Here is a 23,591-nt window from a genome sequence, read left to right as displayed (position 1 = left end):
CCCTAAAAATATATTTAACACCAGTGGTTCTAAAGAGACTTTATTAATGATATATCTAATGAATTTATATGTAACATTATCCTATTTAATTATATACATTTTTAGTAGACATCTTTCACAATAACGATTCAATCCTTGGATAGAAAAAATTCTTATTATTTTAAGTTATTCACTAATATTACATTCTTTTTTTTTATATCTTTATAATGTAAGTATATTATTAAAATATATCAACAATGGAAAACATAAGATAATAAATAGTACGCAGATTCTCTATGCGTTGAGATTGGTTAAGACAGAGACGATCAATATCTCTTATAGAACAATATTTTTTATATAAAGTAAATAACTATTCTAATTAATTATGTTTAATTTAATTTTCATTTTTTAATTATAAAGCTTTAAACAAATATTCGAGTTTAATTGAATTGAATAAGTGACAATTTTTAGTTTTCATTCCTATTATTATTAGAGCGCTGCTATTTGTTTCCGGCGTATTGTCGATAATACAGAACATGATATAGAAATAGAAAATGAGTACAGTTATCGTGATTTGTCGTTGATTTTTAATACAATCTGTCAAAGAAAGTGTATACTAGTATTTGTCCTGTGTATAAAAAACAAAACTGCAACATTACATTGAACGATCAAATACACCTTACTGTTAATAGGCAAAGTATCATTATTTATTATTACAAAATATAATCCAAGTTGCATTTTGCATTTATTTTTATTTCAAGCAAAATATGCAAATATATATCCTTACAAAATGATAATAATAATATAAGTATATATATATATATATATATATGAATTATTTTCATTTAAATTTATGAAATAGATAAAATGTATACTTAGTTATTACTTGACTACATTTTTATGTCAACAGTGAATCAATGATGTTTGATCTACCATCAGAATTAACTGCTAAACCATTAGCTTTGATCGGACTATCTGGTTTAGATATAACAAATGTTATCCATCGATCCATTTGGGATGCATTTAATAATAATCGCAGACCAGATGGTACTACTGTTCAATTTATGTTATTAGGACCTAAACATGAATTTCCTACTGTTAAACCAAAGGTACACATATATGTGCTATTTTATTGTATTTATAGCTTTAAAATATAATAATGAATTTTTTGTACAGAGAAATTCATACGAATGGTATATTCCTAAAGGAATCTTAAAACGTAATTGGATGAATAAATATCTTAATGAGATTCCAGCAGTAGTTGTAGTTTTTTATGATTTGGATTGGAATGATCCATTGTGGAATGAAAAAAAGATAGAATGTGCCTCAAGAATACAATCACTCAGGTAATATATATAATAATTTATATTAAAATTAAAACTAAAACATATAAAATATCTTTTAATAGAGCTGCCTTAGAAGGAAGAAGTACAAAAGTAGCACTAGTATTGATACAATGTAGTGTACCACCTCCTCCAGATTCTGAAGATATAGTGGCAACGGAACGAGCAACTGCCTTGTGTGGTGCTTGTGAATTACCACCTAATTTACTTTATGTATTACCTCATGGAGATCATTTATCAGGATATATATCCAGGTATAATAACAGAAATATTTTATTTCTATATATATTATCAAACTTAATGATATATTTTTTTTTAACAGATTGGAGACTGCATTTTATCAATTGGCACAAAATTTCTATCATCATGAATATCGTATTATTAGAAGTCATCGCGATCAATTAAATAAAACCGTTCATCAATATTTATTTGTACGTCATCAATTTAAAATGGGATTCTTAAATGAACTAAAGCAAGATCAACCTCAAAAGTAAGAATCCCAATATAAATGTTTTTTTATTTGATGTCAATTTATATTATATTTTTACAGACATTATGTCCAAGCATACCATAATCTTTTTGAAATAAGAATGGTAGACACTAATGCATTGGAAATAAAAACTATTGCTGGTTTTATAAATTATAAAATATGCAAGATAATGTTTAGTTTAAATCTTCCAAAAGATGCTATAGCACAGTTTAGACTTCACACAGAAAGGTTAGATATATTTCTGAGATATTTATAAAATTTATAATAATATTCAATAAAAAATTAATTCAAATAATAATTTTCATAAATATATAGGTTTAAACAAAAAACTGGTCCAAAAGAATTGATATTTGAGCATCATGCTTGGATGAGTAACCAGTTTTCGACATTTGCAGAATTATTTGATGATGCAATTCGACAAGGTCTTCCTGCAGTTCAAACTCAACATCCTGGATATTATTATCAACTAGCTGCACAACATGCAAGCTTGAGACAATCGGCATGTAAAGAGTTATGTAAAGTATGTAATAATAATTTATTGAATAATATTATGTTTTATCTAAATAATAATTTTGAAAAAATGATGTTATAGAATGTAAACAGTTATCCAGATCTAGATCCATTAGCTGGGGAAGAAAAACTTGAATTTTATGGGCAACGACCATGGCGTTCTGGAAAACTAAATGTAGAACCACTAGATACTGTTAAAGAAACAGCTGCTATACAAGCATTGCAGTATAAAGAGAAAACAACTGTAAATCATTCTGTAAGTTTGATATATTTAACAAGACTTTCATGAATATAATAAGTTATGATAATTTTTATTTATTACTGTTTTAGATGATAATCATTGGCTTGTTGGGAAATGCAATTTCTCAATTTAAAATATATCGATGTCCTAGAATGCGCAGATCATTAGGTATAATATATTTCCTCTTTATTTCTTATCTTTTTACTTTTTAGTTAAATATATATATATATATATTATCAAAAAGTTTCTATCTGTTTTTGTAGTTGTACAGATGGCTGAAGAATATTATAATTCACGAGACTATGGAAAAGTTCTTACGTAAGTTATATTTTTTGCTTATATCTTTAGTATCTTTTGTGACAAATTTCGAGAGGTTTATTATCCTTTTGTAATATTCAGTAGTCAAAAATTGATCTTGACATTATTTTCTCTAGATAGTTTTCTTGTGTTAACGTCAAAATCATAAAATTTGATTGGTCAGATTATTGATGCACATGTTATGGGAGTATCATGGGGAGAGATGGCCCGTCTTGCTCACAGATATCATAAAAAATGCTTTACGAGCTGCATATTTATCCACAAGTATTCAAGACTACCTCACTTTATCTTTTGAAGCTTTAGGACCTTCTACGACATTCACTAAAGATCAACAAACTGTTGTTTATGCAAATATTATTAATATTCTTCAGGTAAAAATATTAGTATAATTTAAATATTAGTATAATTTTTATCTATTTAAAAAATATTTAATTTTCTCATATATTCATCAAATATTTATTAAAGATAGATACTAACAATTTTGATTGACATATATAATATAGAAACGCCCACCGCATCCGGAATCAGATTTACCAGATGATCTAAAACGTGTTGCATTAGAAAAATGGAAATTAGAGTTAAATCGACAAGAACCAATTATGTTTACAATTGATGATAATAATATGACTTCATTTATAGATGTTAAAGCACAATTTTTGAAATCAAAATATATAGTTGATGAGGATGTTATTATTGAAGTAATTATAAGGTAGTTATTAAATTTTATATCTAAATATTTTTAATCATGTGTACAGTAATTATTACATAATGTTTATTACAGAAATTCATTTTCTGGGAGTATAGAGTTTTCTAAAGTGTCCGTAACAATCAACAGTCCTGGTTTTAATACAGAAATTGTAGTTGCTATTCCTCAGCACAATAATGTTGATCTTGTATTCTCTAGTAATCAAATTAAAAAATTTTATGGTCAATTTGGAGCACCTCCTTTAAGTGATAGTAGTGAAATTCGTATTGGTACAGTCACATTGTTTATGGGAAATGAAACTCAATGTTGTATTGTACTGAGATTTCCAGCTGCAGGGAAAGAAACAAATCTTTTACATCGTTTGTATCCTGAAATACAATTGTTACAGTATGTAATGTTTATAATGTGCATATATATAAACAATATTGTATGTGTCTATATAAGTATGTAAGTATATATATATATTATGGAATTGTTTAAACAGTAGTGGCAAATTCGAAACGATAAAACCATTAATAACAACAGAAATAAAAAGGAAAGAAAATGATGTTAATATAAGTGCAAAATCTAATAATCCTGCATTAATAGGAGAATGGATACCTATTATAATACATGTAACTGCTGAAAACTATATTACTATAGCATCCTTGCATGTTGGTTTTCAAATAAATGGAAACAATGAACAGTCAAGTAAGTGTTCGAAAAATATTTAACACAAAATATATTTTTAATTTATATAATAATAATAAACTGTTTTAGCTGATTTAAGTTTGACAATGTTAACTAAACAATCACAGGTATTAATTGAAATAGAGAAAACAGATACAAATTGTATAATTGAAAGAACTGTATATATGCGAGCACATAAAGTGGGTAACAGAAATATTACCATAAAAGTATGTAAAACTATATGAACTATTACAGTAAATGTATATTGTATTACTGATAGCAAGTATAAGTAAGTTTTTGTAACAGGTGGAATATTTTTACCCAAATGAAATAAAAGGAAGTAAAGAAATTGTACATTCTATACCAGTTAGTAAACCATTTGAAGTAACAACACGATTTTGTACTAGTCTTTTAGAACCATTGACAAAAGGTTTTATTCACGAGCCTTTTATTGTCATGCCACATATTTCATGTACATCACCTTGTCCAATAAAAATTCTTGATACTTCAATTGAGTTGGTAAGTTATATATTTTTTATTTTGGTATTATTATCGTATGAAAATATTATTGTTTTTTTTTTTTCTTTTTTTTTTTTTTTTTTTTTTTTTTGTAAAGGGAGAATTGATAGAAAAGGAAAATAATCAAAAAGAAGATAGTATTTTAGCAGGAACTGTACTTTCTGATGGTGAAGCAGGTACAGATGCATATTGCTTAATAGCTAAAGCTGGTAGTGAGCAGCCTGTCAGTATAGGAGTGTTTACTATTAGATGGATACGGTAAGTAGTTCTTTAAAAGATTTATTTTACTTAATAATAAATTATTATTAAAAAACATCTTTTTATTTTTAGTGCGAATGATGAGACTGCATCAGAAACTAGTAGTAGTGTAACATTAGCTCCATTGTGGATAGAAGATGCAGTAATTAGTTTAGAAACTAAATTACCAGCTCATGGTTGGGTATGCACACCACTTTACATATCGTATATTATACAAAATCATTCTGATTACTTGATCACGTTACGCTTAACAATGGAAGCTAGTGACGCATTTATGTTTGCTGGACAAAAACAGGTAAATTCATATTGATTGTTCTTACACATATCATCATAATTATTTGACTTTGTGTTTTTTCTAGGTTGATATTTATATTCTCCCAAAAAATGAACGAAGAGTAGAATGGATTTTACGTCCACTCGTTGCTGGACTTGTAGCATTACCTGTATTATCTCTAACTGTACCTACAGGTAATATACGACAATTTAATAAATATATTTTATATTTTTTCAATTATTTAAAAATTTTTTTACATATTTTTAGATGAAGAACATAAATTAAGTAAAGGACGCCTTTTGGAAATGCTAGAACGTTCATTGCCAAGTCATATTTATATATTGGTAAGTTCTCATAAATTCTATGTAATATAAAATTATTTTCTTTTTTTCATATACCATATTCTTTTTACAGCCTAAATCGCAATCTATAGATGATTAAACATAACGTATTTATTTAGAAATAATGGATATATTTTACACATAATTTCATGTGTATTACAAATATATAATATATATTAACATCATAGAAACGAATTTGTGTTTAATATAATTTTTTGAAATTGAAATTATTTTAACCTTAAAAGATCCTTATTTTTATGAAAATTTTCTTAAATTATATTCATTTTAATATGATATTGTTCGCTTTATTTTAACTAGCTTTATGAATCATACTTAATTCATTATTTGCATTTAAAATGTGATGTCGGTAAAGTATTAAACTGTAAAGATTTTTTACCGCATAAATATCGATCACCGTTACCAACGTTACTAGTTACGTTACAGTGTTTCGATATCATCCTTCATAAAAGACAGCATATTAGTGAAGAAGCGCTTTTAATAATGTCAAAATTATTACAAAAATTGATTGTTGATAAAAAAAATGATATTGATAAAAGTGTATATTGAATATTTGTAAAATAAAAAACTTAACACTGTGGTAATTAACTATATAGTATTTATATGACACGAATTGATTTAAGTAACGATATATAATAATTAATTAAAATTCACAGAAATATAATAGACATAGTAACAACGAAGATTGTGATGGACGTTCCTGAGAAAGTTCAAGCTTCTTTAGATTCGCAGCTAAATTTTGAAGAATCGCAACTAAGAAATCAAAAATTTTTAAAGGTATAAACAGTATAATTTTATATTTACATACATCATTAGCATTTTTATGGCACACAAAAATATGTTTTAATTCTTTCTAATAATAAATTGTATAAAAAAAAATATTGATTTCATGATTTTCGATTCTATTATTAATTCTCAAATTGTCAAGTTCACATTTATAATTAGTATCTTTGATAAAAAAAAATATCTCGTCACTAAATATGTTATGTCATGAAAAAGAATTTAATGAGTTCGTGAACAATTATGAGTTATATTTATGCACACTGATATCGCTTTTTGTGACTCACTTTTTGTATATAGATAGTTTTAATAATTAGCGATAAATATTCATGTAAATAGTACTAAAATGAAAAAAAAAAATGAATTTCTTTACGACGAGAGGAGTGGAATTGTCGGAGACAATATATTCTTTCATCTTGAATTTAACTTTATTTAAAATATATAAAAATATAAGAAATCTATTGATATATGTCTGTGTATATATGTATATGTGCGCGCGTGTCTCTCTCTCTGCTACTGTGTGTGTGTGTGTATATACGATAACGTATTATAATCTTTTATTAAATATGCAAATTTAATTAATACATAGAAGACACAGAAATTATTAAACTATGATACATAATAGGAATTGGAGCTTTCTAAAGCACGTTTGAGAACTCTCGCAGCTTATACACCTACCGAAGAGGAATTACAACAAGTTGCTTCAACATATCGAAAATATCTTCAAAAGAGATCAAGTTCTTAATCACATTATTAATCTTCATCCAGAGGATTTACAATGATGAATGTTATTACGATCTAATAACTCGAGCCGAACGAACAAACTTTCAATTGAAAAGTTTGTTAATCGTCAGGATCGATGAATCAGATCGTTTAGCGGTAAATTTAACTTGCTTATACGTAAATCAATATAAATAATCCATATTAAATATATTAAATATATATATATATATATATGTGTGTGTGTGTGTGTGTGTGCGCGTATATATACATACATGAAAATGATCCAGTTGAATTAACATTTAAAACTATGATGAAAGAAAATAGTAATCAAAAATAATAGCAAATATAATTGTGCCCGCTTAATACTATCATTTTAATATATTTTTCGAATTATATATATATATATTATATATTTAAACGTATATATATATAACTGATGAAGTCAATTTGTAGAAAAATTAATAGTTATTATATCAATCAACATATGTTGTTGTACTCTCTATTATTATGACGATTTGATCTTTTATGTTAATCAATAATTTTTTCGACTACAAAAATTAATTTAGAAATGATGAGAATATAACATATATTTCTTCATAATTATTAACAAGAATTATTACTTACATGTGAATCAAAAAATCGAACTATTATATTTCTTAAATTTCGATCGTGTGTATTCTATAGATTTCGTGGCAGGGCACAATTTTAAAAGAGACAAGTTCGTACGACGTTCACCTGTAGGAATGACATTCATATTCATTTTCCATGTTGTGGCTGCACTATCATCGACAGTAATTACCAGCGCATACAACGTGGTATGTTCGATAGGATAGCCACGTTTCCTGAACTGTCCTGATAAGAGCCGAAGACAATAATTTGTCGGAATGCTACTATACAGTTTTATTTTAAAGCCGTGCTACATACATGTATCTAATCTTGACCTTCTGAAAAAAATATAACTTTTAAATCTTTAAATTTCTTATTATATTATAAATATTATAGGTCTTCTTCGCAACATAAAATCAAACCCGTTATCTTCCATTCTACCCTGGATAATTGCATATCCTAAAGAATTATTTAGAAACTACACGCTCATCATTTATCATAGAGCTGATCAAAAATAGTTACAAAGTTCAATTATAAATTTCTAAAAATGCAGTGCAACTAAATGATTCTAATTTTATAAAAGTTTTATTTTTAAATCATTAAAAAGTCAGAAAAGGCCAACATCTGTATTTTAATAACTTACCTACATAATTATAAATATTATGTTAATAACACATTTCTATTATAAAAATGTTCTGCACACCTCTAAATATTCGAAGAAACTGAGATAAAACAGTTGTAACAAGTAAAATGTTACTACATAACTTTAAAACTCAACGTGGCATAGCAACGACAACTGAATAAATAAAATGCGACTGTACGACATCGTCATTATGAACCAAAAACATCTGTATCAATATATTTATTATCTTCAAAAATATCCTTTTCTTCTATAATATGAATAAATATATGTTATATATGAAAATTGTTATAATTCAGAAATAACTCTCTCTCTCTCCCTTATTTGTGTTATTTTATTACAAATATAAATATATATATATATATACTTTCATTTTGACATGTGCCGCACGACATATAATTTTACATATTATAAGATATATATGATAAATATATGTACATTTTTCTCTTATACATAATATCCATTATATACATATATATATATATATATATATATATATATATATATATATATATACACAAAAACATATTTACATTTGATCAAAATTTAGAACAAAAAGAAATAGGTGAACTGATAATGAATATGACTTCCATTATTCTTATCGCTTACTCGCGGTTGCATAAGTGTAAGTTGGTATAAGTTTGTTGCATTTGACTACTTCCTCCCATTAATACTTTATCGTTTATATTGGTGGGGAACGTAATATCTGCTAAACGATTATTATTTTTCACTTGAAACTATAGCAAAAAATAAATGTCCTTGCAAGCTTATGATGTAGGTTTTAGGATAATATTACTTTACAACACTCATAAGTTTACTTACTCTATTTAAAGCGGTAAAAAATACAAAGATATTTAAAATTGTTACCATGTCATTTTATTTTCATAAATATCGTATGATCACATTATTTTCTGCTTTCTAAGAAATATCTTCAGAATACAATTACAGTTTTCTTTAATATGAATATTTCGTCAAAATATTATGATTTGTATACTTGTTCGATTTTAAATATTACTATTACAATATTAAATTAAATACTTTACAAACCAGTATTATATTTAAATAAATAAAATAGTTCTAATTACTTTTTATAATTTTCATTTTATCTATAATTTTAAGTAAAATGTTACCTAAACACTTTTTGAATTTTATGGTAGTAATCATTTTGAGTTTATAAGAATAATTTAAATTCATTAAATCAAATATCTGCATGTTTGAACGGTTATTAAAATTATATTTATCAAATAAATTTGCTATATATTCATAATACCTAGATATATTACCTTTAATTACTTATAAAACTATTTATTATTGGTGCAATTTTTTCAGGATTAATCAAATGAACATGATGAGTACCATCAACTTCATGATATTCATATTTCTTAGCACTTATTTTTATTTCGTCTAGGACCTTCTGATAATTTTCAGGTTGCTCGAACTCCATACCAGGAACGGCCCGAATGTTAAGGTACGCACATGTTATTTTTGATGCATATGCAAGTACCAAATCTAAGGATAGCATACCTAGTGTAGAAACCTGTAAATTTTAATCAATCATTCACGTTGCTATTCTTAAGATAAATATCTTTTTATTTTATTACTTACCTTCAATCTTGGGTCACGAGAAAAATAAAATTTCTTAGGAATATACGAAGGTTGTATACCACGTTTCATTAATATTTCAGCCCCCTTTTCGTTTATAGAACCATTATAAGCAGCTACAACTATATCCATCATCTCAGAATATTCATAACATGGAATATTATCTAATGTAAGATTTTCATATTTTAAGAATTTATCAATGTTATCTCCTGTTATTTCTGCAGTCTTAGTTATATCCCTTACACTAGGGCTAACTATATCCAAACTAATCAAGATATCTACTTCTTTGGGATAAGATGCAGCATACAAAAATGATATTGCTCCACCCAATGAATGTCCCAGCAATTTTACCTATACCCAAAATGATATAATTAATAAACAAGAAATATTAGAAATAGCACAAATAAAATTTATGCTAGTGGTGTCTTAACATATATAAACAATATATATATTATATATTATATATAAATATATATATATATATTATATATTATATATAAATATATATATATATATATATATATTATATATATATATATATATATATATATATATATATATATATATATATATATAAATGACATGCAATGTGTTAAAATTGATAATTACTTTTTATAATTATGATTTACAAGGATGACTGTTACATTTTAATATTATAGTGCTGATTAAAGTATACAAAAAAATATTGTGACAGTATACATTATCCACTTTCATATTATTCACAATTAAGCCTACTCTCTAACCTTAGTCCACTTGAAATATTTTACAATTCTACGTAGAATTATGACACCATCCCAATAAACATAATAGTATTGACTTTTTGGATAATGAGAAGATAAACCATGCCCAGGCATATCCAAGCAAAGTACTGAAATACCATCAAGAAGTAATGGGATCAAGGTATCAAAACTGCCTGCATTATCTTGACGACCATGTAGAGCCACTATTGGTTGAACCCATCGAGGGCCCCACCATTTGCCTGTAGGTAAGTAATAATATTATTGACATAATTATTACTTCTTTTTCCAAAATGCAATTATGATTGTACTATAGTATTCTTCTGACTAAGTTATATATCACATCTTGAAAGTCTTTAAACAATGTCTCGAAATGAAACAAAGTCACAGCAGAATTAAGAATATTATACCCTATTCAGTAGGGTTTTTACAAAATAGTTATACAACGACCTTATCATTGGAATTGTAAGAATCAAATTGATTCTCAGATTTTTACAATTCTATCTCTGTGTAGTACATACTTTAGCTGATGATTGTACATAATTTAGCTGATGGTGGTACATAATTTAGCTGATGAAATAAAATACACATTACACATACACTTTAACATGGATTTGTAACAGTCAACCTTTTTCATCATAGATTAAGATGATTTTCATTGTGCTAGATAATCAATACATTGTATTTTTATAGCATAATTGGTGGAATAATAATATATTATATGAATTAAGTATCAAATAATAAATATTAATTGTTATTTATGAAGTTATTAAAATATTACCTATATAATATGTATTCCGATTTATCATATATATAATATCTCCTAGAGTTGAAAGAAATACTTAAATTTCTATTAAATAACTCAAAAAAGAAACAACCTATATCTTAATACCTGATAAAATAAAGGTATAAGTGTCATTATACAAATCATTAAAGTAAAATCTACAAATGAGAATTGAACATGTAATGAAATTGATATTATTGTTAGTAGACTATATAAATGAAAATGATATTAATATATGATAAAAAAAATATTATCGTTGTATAACTTCGACTGCTGGCTAACCTTGTTCCACTTGTAATGTTTTACAATTCTACGTAGAATGATAACCCCATCCCAAAATATATAGTAGAATTGTCCCAATGGCATGTGAGAGGAGTAACCATGGCCAGGCAGATCTATGCTGAGAACAGGCAAATTTGACGATATTAATGGTGCCAAGCTATCGAAGCTCCCTGCATTGTCCTGCCAGCCATGTATTGCCACTATTGGTTGTGTGTCTCTTGATCCCCATAATTTTCCTAAATGTTTCATTATTATGAATTTTACTTTTTTTTTTACTTTCTTACTTTTTTACTTTTTCACTATTTCTTTTTTTTTTTTTTTTTTTTTTTTTTTTCTAACTAATATAATAAAAAGAATTTTTATGTATTTTAATGTATTTTTCAAACTGAAAAGCAGAAAAAGAAGAAAAGGACAATGAAATATAATTTATACTAACCGCTTATAAAGCCCCAAGGTACAGGGATTTGTATATCTTCAGGATCTAAAAAAGAAACTTTTGTATTAAATATCAAAGATTAGTCAAAGATTATATTTAAACAAATATTATTATAATAATCAAAGTTGATTATATTCAAACAAATATTATTTTATGATAATATTATAATAAAGATTCAAAATATATGTATGGTTATATATTTACTAGATAAAATCTTACCTTCTTGTTTATAACCATTTGTATCACTAATTAATGACTCATCTTTTTTAGCAATATTTGTAGTATCCATCGTTTCTATATTTAAATACCACTTTCTAAATTACACTGATAAATATAAATATATGATTTTAACCAAATAATTTTATAAAACGTGTTATTATACCATAGGATCAATATTCGCAATAATAATCCCAACAACAGAAAATTTAATCAGTATTGTTTTAAAGTATTGTTTAAAGCATCCAACTTCTTACACTTCAAAAGATGTTATGATGTAAGCAATATTTTACATTTTGGACTTTCATATTGAAACTGTTTAACGTATTATTTCCATATACTATACCAATCACACGAAAATTATAGCACAAATAGATATAATGTACTAAAAAAATACTAAATAAATGTATTGTACTAAAATTATTCGCATGAACTATTCAAAATTAAATTAAAATTTATTATCGATATTATAAGTAAATCAGAATAAGTAAATTGTTTATATTACAGTATACAAATGATTATATTATTCTTTCCGTTATTTGAAATAATATTCTGACGGAAAATATTTTATAATTTTAATGTATTTATCATCTTGTATTGCAAATAGAATATACAAGAGTTTACAAGAGTTTACGTCATAAATTTTCATAGTAACAATTTTTATCAGATTTTATTGATCAGAAGATATCCGAAAGATAAAGACTTTTTATATAAGATTATCATTTCAAATTATCAAAATAAGGTTTCATTTATATGAAATTTACTTTTGAAAATTACCTATTTTTATACGAGATTTTTTGCAAATAGAATAACATTTTTTCAAAAGTTGGGAAGACAATCTCGTATAAAAACTTTTTATTTTTCGAATGAGAAATCAAAATCGGACAAAAATTTCATATTATAATCCATTGCATGAATTTTATACAGGTAAGTTTGTATTGTATGATATTGAGAAAATGACGTATGCGAGTTGCATCTAATTTTTTATTTATCACGTTATTTTGAAAAAGTATCAATTATAAATTTTTAAACAATTATTTGTGTAAGGAATAAATTTAGTTAAACATAATTATTGATTATAACCAATCAATGACAGTTATTCAGAATAACATAATATTTGTTATCACGTGTCTACTTCTTAATGATTTTCTTTTTACTTTGTTTTTTCTTAAAAAATAACAGATAAATATCTCTAAACTTCTCGCGAGTTATTCTTTTCTAGGTTATTTTAGAAAGATTTATCTTTTTATATTGTCTTTTGCTATTTTTGACTGAATATTCATACATATACCATTGTTATTCCGAAATATTCGATTATATGAGAAGGGAATTACTGTAATTCAATCTCAACTATAACCTTAATGGTTCAAGAGTTATATGATAACATAAATGAAGAACGAAGAATTGCAATATTTTTTGCAATAGGACGAAAATATATCTATTAGTTTCTTCTACATAACCAGTTTTTTCTATTATTATCAGTTTATTATAATAATAAATTGTCTTAGGCTGATGCAAAACAAATAATGTACATAACGTCAATTGATTATGAGAAAAATATTAATGTCTATCTAAAAATCGTACATTTCATTTCTCCTATGAAATACATATTGACTTTGTAGCAATTGTTATATCAAAATTAACGATCATACATTTAGTATTTTACTGTTAGCTCAATTCTTCAATTCATGCACACCGATAGAGTCAATTTTATACACAAGCATACATATCGATATGATGAATCGAGAGAAGAAGCTAGATTTTCCTAAAGCATTTTTAATTCATTTTTTTCCGCATTGATCGCTAAAATCGCACACGTTTTTAGCGATGTTGAATAAATAGTCTTGATACTTAAAAAAAAGTGATAACAAAATGAGCAATTTTAAATAATTAAAGTTACTTAGTGAACTTAATAAGTATCTAACTATTGTATATCATATAATTTATTTGATCCTTTTAGAATATTTATATACTATAAATATATAACAATGGAAAATCCAGAACGTATAGTAAAAACTGTTATTCATGTAGGTACAAAGAATGTTACCTTTGTTCCAGGAACAAAGGTATGTTTATAATGTTTACCATTTATATGTTTTAACTGTAATTTTGACAATGTTTCATTATTAGTGTTCAGAATTCATGTCGTTTATCAAATAAAAATATATAAAATATTATTTAGGTTGTATTTCATTTTAAAACGACAAAATGTGATACCAATAAAACTGTAATAGATGACAGTAAAACTATGGGATCTCCAATGGAATTGATTTTAGGAAAAAAGTTCAAACTTGAAGTATGGGAAGTAATTGTACAAAAAATGGCATTAAATGAAGTGGCTTGTTTCAAAATAGATAAAAGTGTATGTATATTGTATATAGATCTGTCTTATAAAATGAGTAAATAACTATTACTGTACATTTCTCATCTTATTCATTGTTTTAGCTAGTTACTGCATACCCTTTTGTATCTAAAACATTGAGAGAAGTAGGTAAACCACAATCTGAAAAACGCAGTCATCATTGTTGTGGAGTTACTCTACAAAATGAAGGTATTGGATATGAAGATTTAAATGAACTTATTAAATATCCCCAAGATTTAGAATTCACAATAGGTATGCTACTTTATTTTTTCTTAAAATATATTCTTCTATTATAATTCTTACATGAGGTATATATATAATATTATAGAACTTATACAAATAATATTACCAAATGAATATGAAAAGGAAACATGGCAGATGACAGAGGATGAAAAACTTAAAAGTGTGCCAGATTTAAAAGAGAAAGGAAATATTTTTTTCAGGGAAAAAGATTATGATAGAGCCTCTGAAATGTATGCCAAAGCTATTGGAATTTTAGAACAACTTATGCTTGCGTTAGTATTTAAGTATTTTTATTATTATAATAATAAAGTTTTTGATAATTATTAATATAAATTTAAATACTTTACATTCGTCTAAATTTTTAGGGAAAAACCAAATGATGATGAATGGTTGACTTTAAATAAAATGAAAGTTCCATTATTATTAAATTATGCACAATGTAAATTAATAAAAAAAGAATATTATTCGGTTATAGAACATTGTACAACAGTTCTAAAAATTGAACCAGGTTTGTATTATTTGTTTATACAGATACTAAAAGAAGAAATTATCCAGCTTAAAATTTATTTGACTAATTCTTCTTAGATAATGCAAAAGCTTTATATAGAAGGGGGAAAGCTTATATTGGTACATGGGATGAAGAAAAAGCTACCAAAGATTTGAAAAAAGTTGCAGAATTAGATCCTTCCCTACAGAATATGATTGATAAAGAATTACAAGCACTTTCAATAACCATAAAAGAAAAAGATAGATTACAACAACAAAAACTCGTACAAATGTTTAAATAATTAAATATATATTAAATGATTTTTATTTATATACATTTTTTTTTTTATAAGAGAACATTATTTTGTTTGTTGCAGTAAATTACGTTTTTTATTACTAAAGTATTTGCTATAATTATTCTTATACTCGCGAAAATTATTACGTAGAAAAGTGAGATCTGGAGTGAGATTTTGTTAAATATTATCAGTATAAAACATTATGACACGTTTAACAACTTGTTAGATCTATTAAGTTTTAGATAGATAAATCAAACTTGTAAGTCAAAGGACATAGGATTGAAGGAAGTTGTATTAATAAAGGCATATCATAGCATTAACTTCTAACAATAATATATTTCGAAACATATTGTCAATGGGGGATAAACATTATAACAGATAAACTATATGTTGAAATATAAGATTCTTAAGTTTGCAAGCTTCTCGAGTTGATTTCTTCAGTCCTGTACAAATGTACAATTATTAAAAATAAAAAGAGAAAAAAAATGATACTAATAAATTTCTTACAATGTAATTATTTCATAAATACAGAAACAGGACATCAGAATAATAATAATATTTTTGAAAAGAAGTAAAACATTTAATACAATTTTGAACAAATAATATTACTTGTACAACTATGTCATTGCATTTCATCTAACAAGCTGAAATGCAAAAAATTCTTGTAGACTTTATTTCATTGAAGAATCTACTATCGCAAAGTTTTGCTAAATAATTAATAATCTATTTATTTTAGATATAGAAAAAGCAATTATAAATAAATCAGTGACTATTAATTATATTATAAAACAAATAATATAAATAAAATATAAATATAAATAAAAACATGTAATAAGATAATGTCTTGATGTAAACTTTTTTTAGTAAAAATGCTATAATAAATACCCTATTCATGTACTTATGTCAAGTAATATTCTATAATTCTAATCCTTATGCAAAAGTGATTCTTCAATGATTACACATTTCGTTGACAATGAAATTATCTAAGATGGACAATTAACTGAATCATAATCTTAATGACATTAAGTTTCTTCATTTTCGTTTTGTTTTAAATAAGTCTTCTATACACTAGAATTGTGCAGTTCTTTATGAGAATCTAAATTTAACTACAGAAAGCGTTATGTGTAATATAAATACATTACATTTTATTTAACAGACATCAAAAAAATTGTATATAACAAAATTGCTCATAAGAAATGTTATCCTTTAAAAATGTATGAGATATGGAAACTGTATTTCTAAGTGTAGAGAGCAAGTTAAGGAATAAGCTTATTTATGATATTTTAGTTTTAGTGTTTATTTTTAATACTTCTATTTGTTATCTTTCTTAAAAATGTGACATAGATTGACAGATTATTTTTTTGAGTTATTTAATAGTACTGCATCATATATTTGAATTAGACAACGCTTCTGTAATTAAATTCAGCAACAGGTATTTTAATTTATATATAATCATTCATTGCTATCATGTACACAAACTCATTTACTCTTGACACATGCTAATTGTGAATAAAGTTCAAAAGATCTTGATATACACTGCTTTACATTACAGATTTTGTAAAATGGCAACTGATACATAAAGCAGTGTTTATGATACAATACTTTCCCATAACGATCAATTGAGACTTTGACCATGGTAACACACTGATGTTCCAGACTAGAAAAGTACAATTGGCATTAATTTTATAATAAAAAGAAATAAAAGCTGATTTGTTATATTTTCTATGTTACTTTGTAGGCACTTTCTACGAGTAACTGGAGACTCTTAAAATTGGTAATAAAAATTAAATTCATAATAATCTTCTTAATAGTAAGAACTGTTTCACTCTTCTGTGCATTACTACTTACATTATAAAATTCTTATAATTATGAAATTTTAAATGTAATTAACAATGAGGTGCATAACTAAATATTATATTATTATTTGAGAAAGTGAGTAAAACGTATACTCTACTTTTTCACAATGATATTTACTTGTTTTAAATAATGTATGACTGATTTACGTTGTAAACACTGTTATTTCTTTTATTTATTTTTTCACTTTGAGTGTAGAATATTTATAAACATTTATCAATCAGCATTTATTGCTTTAAATTATCTTTTCAAGACATCTTCAACAAAAGATACTGTATAGAGATACATATATATATATATATCGGAATATAACAGTGAAAGAGAAAATGGATAGCATAAACTATATGCACAAATGAATATTTTAATTTATAAACAATTTGGATTGTTGACTAAAACTAATTCTAAAAAAAACACAAAACATAATATAAGAATTTTTTATTCTCTACAAAAAGTGAATACTTTTTGTTCTCTAGCCTTTATTCTTTTAAGTATAATAATAATAATTATATATTAATACTTCAGGATACAGTATCAATAGATCCACTCTTTTATGTACTACTCGCTTTTCTTTGTCAATATTACATCAGTAAATAATATTTTAGATAGCTACCATGGTCGAATGATATATTAGTGCTTATTGCTATTGGCATGTATTTATTCTGTTGCTATATTACGTTTACTTATCGAGCAATACTGATTTAAACAGAATGAAGCATTAAATCATCTTTAAACAAAACTTAAAACAAAATTTAAATATTTTGTAATTATTAAATGCAACATAGTTACTTGACATTTTACATATATATGTATGTAAAATTTCCTGTACTAAGGAACTATGTGGTTTCAATGCGTCCTTGAATGTAGTTATTCTTTGTTCATGGTTTTTAAGGCACCTAATACACATGGTACATATTTAATTAAAAAACATTGTAACATTTGGCTAGAGAAATATGTCACCACATATTTGTCATGTATTGTTGTAACTTAAAAATCATGAACGGCTATATCTGTTATACTATAAAATTGAATTTATTATACATTTATAGAATGCCATGATACGTCTTTTTATAAAGGCAAAAATCAATATAATAAATTTGTTAAAAAATTTTGAGGCAAAACAATATTTAATATCATAATTCGCTCGTATATTTAAAAGCAGTAGTCTAATGATCACTTGTATACATGTAATACTTTATTTTTAAACATTTATTAATCTGGTCAACTTGTTAAAATGTATAGCAATTAATATTTTACATGAACGTAGAATTAATATTATAATTAAAGTTTTCAATATATCTCACAGAAGTGATTAAAAATTGATCAAAAAGTGAAAAACAATAAAAAAAAATGCACATTATAAAATTCATTTCAAAAGTTATTAAAAAATTTCATTATAAATCAACGAATATAATTGAAAAAGTTATAACAATGTTTTGTAATTTTATAAATAGAAATATTTTTGGAAATACTGACTAGTATTTGACATATCTCTCTGATTGATTGACTGTGAATCACTTCATGTACTCGCATAACAATAACAAAAGAGAAATGTAATTCTCTTTGGAAATTATCACTAATAACGTCGAAATATTTTTTATGGAGTTGTCGATGTTAAAAATGTGGGATCAACTGCAGCAACTTTTGCAGTAAGAAATGCATGCATACAGAATAATAGGTTCTGTAGCTGAGAACACTCCAATTCCTGTGAAATATAAAAATGCACATTCTTCACTTTAACAAGTTTTGGAATGCTTTATATTGTATAATAAATTCTTTGTATAATATCTACTATATAATAAATCTATAACTTTTAAACAAATATTCTCCATAATTATTTGGAAAAATATTACACTTTTGTTGGCTACAAATAAAATTTAACAGGATACCTTTGTCTCTATAGCAATACTATCAGGTTCTTGAAAGTGCAATTTGAGTCTGCTCTTGCTATCATCACTAGATCCTCTCAATTGAGAAAATTTGTAACGCCAAACGATTTCTCCAATTCCTTCATAAGAAAGAGTAAATCCCTGAGTCCATTCTAATGTCAAACCTGCACTTCTGCTATTAAATGTGACAGGAAAGGTTTTACTCTGAAATTTGGAAACTCTTACAATAATAATAAAACTATGTTATTTTATATATCTAAGTAACTACGCAATTATTACTGACTTTTAAATGTGTAACAGCTGAACATACAGCAGTATGCCAAGCAGCTTCAACTCTTAATAATTCTTGTCGAGTTTCAACACTCAAATATCTTGGTGGTTTACCCGGACTTTGTGCCAAGAAGCAGTGTTGTCTTTCATCTACATTTTCAGACTCTCTCATTACACGAAACATAGTCTGATATACTTTAAATGTTAATGCACATCGTGACCAATCACCTATATTACACTAAAAAAAAAAAAAAAGAAAATAATATTATGAATAAGAGTTAAAATAACATGTATAATAAAAACATATAATATACATATGCGCGCGTGTGCACACACATGTATATAAAACTCATATAATAAAAACAGTAAGATTGATTATACTCACAGGTGGTGTTTCAAACAATAATAAATCAGGCCCTTTTAGAGCTAGAAACCTTGGCCTATAACTCTGCCATGGTTGATTACTATTGCTTACTGCTTCATTTACCCAACCCATGTATTCTATACGTTCACCTGGTCCAAAATTTCGATTGTACAACTTCATCTACAATTTATCAGAAATATTTATAAATTTTTCATGCACATATGCATATTTATTCTGTATTATTAAATAATTTAAAAATATGTATTTAAATTACCTGTAAATGTGTTAAACCTGTAATATTATCAGTTATATATTTTAACCATTGACTCAAAATAGCACTGTCGTCACAATGTATCACACCAGTACGTGCACCATTAAGGCCTCTAACTTCAAATGCATTTCTTCGTAATTTATCAGTGCCAAAGATATATCTTGTTACATATGCCATCATTAATGGGACTGTAAAAAATATTTATTATTTATTCTTATGTGAAAAATTACGAATAATGTGAAAAATAATCTATTAACCTGTAATAACATCCACCCATCTTTTGTACTGCATTGAAGCAGATGATGCATTTGAACTTTGTCTACTATGACCACATCTAGGACTACCAGTTTGTCTATTTGGTGATACCCAACCATCATCTGCACTTCCATTTGCCACATTATCTAATTTTTCTTCTTTTTCTAATAAAAAAAAAAAAAGAAAAAAAAAAAGAAAAAAAAGAAAAGAAAATGAAATAATTGTAGACTTATCAGTATGAAATATGTAATTTAAAATGTATTCTCATTATGCTTTTTAAATATGCTTCAATTACCATTTTTCTGCAGAAATGGTTTTGCAGCACGATAATGTTTGACAGTTAAAACAACTATGTCACCAGCATTCCTTAAGATATTAACAGCATCATCATGATTACAAGCTGTAATATATTCTCCATTCACTGTATAAATACAATAAATGAAATATATTTATTGATTATTTTAATAAATGTAATAAATATAAAGCAAAACATAATAAATAAAATTTGCAATCAAGTCAAAAATCAATAATCTCTATATTTTAATTTATTCAATACAATTGATATAGGTATATATTTGTTAACATATTGACTGCCCATTACAACTATACTTGTAGTAAATACATGTGATAAGTATTATATGAACAGTCAACATGTTAGAGAAGAATGAATGTGAAACTATTGGAGAAACTGTCATACTCCTATTTATCTACTTGAATACTGTGATATTATGAGCTTCATTTCATATTTCATATAAATAGGTCATGGAATGTAATGATGTAAAGATTTCAAGTAAATAAGAATAATTTATTCATAAATATTTACCTTTAATAATAGCATCACCTACAAATAATTGGCCACACTGATCAGCAGCCTGACCTTTATAAATTCTAGATATGAGTACTGGAAGTTTATGTTCTGCTCCTCCTTTTATACTTAATCCCAATCCTCCAACTTTTTGTCTAGTAATTTGGACCATGCGTTCCTTAGCATCTAATGGTGGTTTATTATGATTCGCTACCTGCTGATATTAAGTGTTGTCATTTACAAATTCTTTTTATAAAGTAAAATATTTTGTAATACTAAAAAACATAATTAAAATTATTAAATGCATTGAGAAGGATAAAAGAAGAGTATATAATTAGAAATTGTAAAATTGTAATTCTTGTACAGAAAGTACACTTCACAAAATAACTCAATTGTCTCAATTAATAAAATTAATTCAATTCACCCACGATAATGAAATTAACACAAATAATAAAAGAGCACTTTACCTCTAAATCTTCTCTTTGAAGTTTCAATACTTCCATGGACAGATATAAACGCATAGGAATCGGTTTACTTTTCCCATCGCTAACAGTTACCATTCCCCTTCTTACCTTTAACCATATGACAATTTAAAAAGGAATAGAAAATAATACACACACACATGTGAAAAATATGAAAAATACATAATATTCACTTAATCATAAATCTATTTAGTTTTATCAATTTAGTCGCATAAAATATAACATTTTATTTAGAATTATTTGTGTAATAAACATGTTTTATTTGACATCATTAAAATACTAAAAGATAAACGTCGGATAAATATATTTTGGAAGAATCATAAAAATTAGTCTTCTCTATATTGATCAATTAACTGCGCCGTTATCCGCCGCAAGTTCCTACATGTTCACAGAAGCATGCGTATATCCGACGAAGAATTCAAAATAGAACTGCGCCTTTCGCTGGAAGTTTATTCAAAAATTTCGATTACGCGCTAAGATAAAACCAATCACCGATATTCCCTGATTTTTACGTCAGCGTAGTAAACGCCATTTATCGAGAACTACTTTTGGCATTTTCTTTGAATATTCAAAAAATTATCTTGACATTCAATTCTAATTTAAATTTGTGATGGCTTATCCCGACTATACTGGCGCACGATCGGATGATCGATCGTTATTCAAAAAATAGCACAGAGCAAGGGTAAAAGAAAGAGAGAGAGAGAGAGAGAGAGAGAGAGGGAGAGAGAGAGAGAGAAAGAGAGAGCTATTCTAATATCCTCCTTTCCTACTTGACTTATTGATTCCCGAAAGTTGAACGAACATCAACGAATTAGATACATGTAAAAAAAGTCAGAAGTCATATTCCTTCTCTTTCTCTCTCTTTCTCCTTCCTTTCTTTTATTAGCTTCTTCTTGATAAACTTCAAATCTAAATTATACCTTGAGCTTTTGATCAATCTTCTCCTCGATCGGAGTGCTCATTTTTGTCGCGTTGATTCTCATTATTCGTCTCGATTATCCAATTTTCCTACGTGCTCAGTTACGTTGCCATGAGTAGTGGACAATCGTGTCTTGAAGTCGATGAAGGTGGTGATCGTTGATACAGAATACGATCGCATGTTCCTTACACTACTTTTAATTAATGAACGTTCATTATACCACAAAAAACATAGGTTGCACGATTGTAAAAATGAATCTGTCTCATCGTCGAACTTTTTTTTCCGAGGCACACGAGTGACGCGACGATATTTTCGATGTCAGATTAAGGTAAAAGACGATGCATCAGAATGCAATTAAATTCGTTTCTTTTTTCTTCGATATTATTGTTATATTTTAAGAACACGAAACTGTTTTACACGCCGGTGTTTTTGACAAGAGTTAACCGTCAAACTTTAATAAAGGATAAAAGGTAAAGAGCCGTAAGATTAACGTTCCTTTGCCGCTGCTGTTACTGTTAGCTGCTGCTAGCTAAAAGCCACCGAAAGTCCGCGGCCGTGGCGCATCGATTTACGCAGTGCAAAGCGCATAAACGGCGCTTTATGTTCAGCCAACTCTCGCGGGAAGC

At 26.2% G+C, this 23,591-nt stretch overlaps 4 protein-coding genes across 25 annotated transcripts; 2 read left to right on the top strand and 2 right to left on the bottom strand.

Moving 5' to 3' along the window:
• Positions 1 to 71: 71 nt before the first annotated feature.
• On the top strand, positions 72 to 8,755 carry LOC124957958 (trafficking protein particle complex subunit 11). Of its 7 annotated transcripts, none has more exons than XR_007103801.1 (22): positions 489 to 671; positions 890 to 1,088; positions 1,156 to 1,325; positions 1,388 to 1,576; positions 1,645 to 1,812; positions 1,873 to 2,040; positions 2,128 to 2,332; positions 2,405 to 2,578; positions 2,653 to 2,731; positions 2,827 to 2,881; positions 3,045 to 3,252; positions 3,385 to 3,590; positions 3,663 to 3,974; positions 4,072 to 4,277; positions 4,347 to 4,483; positions 4,563 to 4,775; positions 4,873 to 5,033; positions 5,106 to 5,328; positions 5,393 to 5,501; positions 5,575 to 5,651; positions 6,323 to 6,443; positions 7,854 to 8,755. XR_007103801.1 is itself a non-coding variant. In XM_047515571.1 (21 exons), exons 2-21 carry the CDS (start codon positions 897 to 899, stop codon positions 6,368 to 6,370), a joined length of 3,300 nt encoding a protein of 1,099 aa, XP_047371527.1. In that variant the 5' UTR covers positions 72 to 208; positions 890 to 896; the 3' UTR covers positions 6,371 to 7,436. The 7 variants fall into 7 exon arrangements, 3 of the variants coding, with proteins under 3 accessions (XP_047371527.1, XP_047371526.1, XP_047371528.1); XR_007103802.1 differs by lacking the exon at positions 7,854 to 8,755 and adding an exon at positions 7,072 to 7,200; XM_047515571.1 differs by lacking the exons at positions 489 to 671; positions 7,854 to 8,755 and adding an exon at positions 72 to 208 and having other exon boundaries at positions 6,323 to 7,436.
• Positions 8,756 to 9,007: 252 nt separating this feature from the next.
• Positions 9,008 to 14,201, bottom strand: LOC124947270 (probable serine hydrolase). 7 transcript variants are annotated; one of them, XM_047489216.1, is made up of 6 exons: positions 14,125 to 14,201; positions 12,476 to 12,550; positions 12,257 to 12,301; positions 10,761 to 10,996; positions 10,021 to 10,368; positions 9,008 to 9,952 (listed from the first exon to the last, which is right to left on the bottom strand). In XM_047489216.1, exons 2-6 carry the CDS (start codon positions 12,543 to 12,545, stop codon positions 9,701 to 9,703), a joined length of 951 nt encoding a protein of 316 aa, XP_047345172.1. In that variant the 5' UTR covers positions 12,546 to 12,550; positions 14,125 to 14,201; the 3' UTR covers positions 9,008 to 9,700. The 7 variants fall into 7 exon arrangements, with proteins under 7 accessions (XP_047345172.1, XP_047345171.1, XP_047345166.1 ...); XM_047489215.1 differs by lacking the exon at positions 14,125 to 14,201 and adding an exon at positions 12,639 to 12,942; XM_047489214.1 differs by lacking the exons at positions 10,761 to 10,996; positions 14,125 to 14,201 and adding exons at positions 11,821 to 12,056; positions 14,057 to 14,075 and having other exon boundaries at positions 9,012 to 9,952.
• LOC124947269 (aryl-hydrocarbon-interacting protein-like 1) lies at positions 13,265 to 16,277 on the top strand. Of its 6 annotated transcripts, none has more exons than XM_047489204.1 (7): positions 13,265 to 13,399; positions 14,433 to 14,538; positions 14,655 to 14,834; positions 14,918 to 15,086; positions 15,163 to 15,349; positions 15,443 to 15,585; positions 15,663 to 16,277. In XM_047489204.1, exons 2-7 carry the CDS (start codon positions 14,461 to 14,463, stop codon positions 15,863 to 15,865), a joined length of 960 nt encoding a protein of 319 aa, XP_047345160.1. In that variant the 5' UTR covers positions 13,265 to 13,399; positions 14,433 to 14,460; the 3' UTR covers positions 15,866 to 16,277. The 6 variants fall into 6 exon arrangements, with proteins under 6 accessions (XP_047345160.1, XP_047345163.1, XP_047345158.1 ...); XM_047489202.1 differs by having other exon boundaries at positions 13,324 to 13,399; positions 14,504 to 14,538; XM_047489205.1 differs by lacking the exon at positions 13,265 to 13,399 and adding an exon at positions 13,483 to 13,514.
• Positions 16,176 to 23,521, bottom strand: LOC124947268 (gamma-1-syntrophin). Of its 5 annotated transcripts, none has more exons than XM_047489197.1 (10): positions 22,967 to 23,520; positions 22,032 to 22,136; positions 21,583 to 21,781; positions 21,055 to 21,180; positions 20,762 to 20,923; positions 20,508 to 20,692; positions 20,255 to 20,413; positions 19,883 to 20,107; positions 19,600 to 19,803; positions 16,176 to 19,415 (listed from the first exon to the last, which is right to left on the bottom strand). In XM_047489197.1, exons 1-10 carry the CDS (start codon positions 23,027 to 23,029, stop codon positions 19,308 to 19,310), a joined length of 1,536 nt encoding a protein of 511 aa, XP_047345153.1. In that variant the 5' UTR covers positions 23,030 to 23,520; the 3' UTR covers positions 16,176 to 19,307. The 5 variants fall into 5 exon arrangements, with proteins under 5 accessions (XP_047345153.1, XP_047345154.1, XP_047345156.1 ...); XM_047489198.1 differs by having other exon boundaries at positions 21,583 to 21,778; positions 22,967 to 23,518; XM_047489200.1 differs by lacking the exon at positions 22,967 to 23,520 and adding an exon at positions 22,539 to 22,692 and having other exon boundaries at positions 21,583 to 21,778.
• Positions 23,522 to 23,591: the final 70 nt, after the last annotated feature.

This window comes from Vespa velutina, chromosome 2, assembly GCF_912470025.1.
Source record: "Vespa velutina chromosome 2, iVesVel2.1, whole genome shotgun sequence".
Taxonomy (NCBI): domain Eukaryota; kingdom Metazoa; phylum Arthropoda; class Insecta; order Hymenoptera; family Vespidae; genus Vespa; species Vespa velutina.
Note: the sequence above shows the minus strand (reverse complement) of the source record. Positions and strands in the feature narration are given on the sequence as shown.

What these genes read in the sequence shown, in the direction of transcription:
- LOC124957958 (XM_047515571.1), top strand. Translation starts at nt 897, where the DNA reads ATGATGTTTGATCTACCATCAGAATTAACTGCTAAACCATTAGCTTTG. An exon ending in TTATCAGGATATATATCCAG is followed by an intron (nt 1,577 to 1,644) that starts GTATAATAACAG and finishes TTTTTTTAACAG; the next exon opens with ATTGGAGACTGCATTTTATC. An exon ending in CCTGAAATACAATTGTTACA is followed by an intron (nt 3,975 to 4,071) that starts GTATGTAATGTT and finishes TTGTTTAAACAG; the next exon opens with TAGTGGCAAATTCGAAACGA.
- LOC124947268 (XM_047489197.1), bottom strand. Translation starts at nt 23,029, where the DNA reads ATGAGAATCAACGCGACAAAAATGAGCACTCCGATCGAGGAGAAGATT. An exon ending in ACCATTTCTGCAGAAAAATG is followed by an intron (nt 20,924 to 21,054) that starts GTAATTGAAGCA and finishes TTTTTTTATTAG; the next exon opens with AAAAAGAAGAAAAATTAGAT. An exon ending in CAGCTGTTACACATTTAAAA is followed by an intron (nt 19,804 to 19,882) that starts GTCAGTAATAAT and finishes TCCAAATTTCAG; the next exon opens with AGTAAAACCTTTCCTGTCAC.
- LOC124947269 (XM_047489202.1), top strand. Translation starts at nt 13,339, where the DNA reads ATGAGAAATCAAAATCGGACAAAAATTTCATATTATAATCCATTGCAT. An exon ending in AGATTTAGAATTCACAATAG is followed by an intron (nt 15,087 to 15,162) that starts GTATGCTACTTT and finishes ATAATATTATAG; the next exon opens with AACTTATACAAATAATATTA. An exon ending in AGTTCTAAAAATTGAACCAG is followed by an intron (nt 15,586 to 15,662) that starts GTTTGTATTATT and finishes AATTCTTCTTAG; the next exon opens with ATAATGCAAAAGCTTTATAT.
- LOC124947270 (XM_047489216.1), bottom strand. Translation starts at nt 12,545, where the DNA reads ATGGATACTACAAATATTGCTAAAAAAGATGAGTCATTAATTAGTGAT. An exon ending in AATATTTCAAGTGGACTAAG is followed by an intron (nt 10,369 to 10,760) that starts GTTAGAGAGTAG and finishes TTTTGGGTATAG; the next exon opens with GTAAAATTGCTGGGACATTC. An exon ending in CTCGTGACCCAAGATTGAAG is followed by an intron (nt 9,953 to 10,020) that starts GTAAGTAATAAA and finishes TAAAATTTACAG; the next exon opens with GTTTCTACACTAGGTATGCT.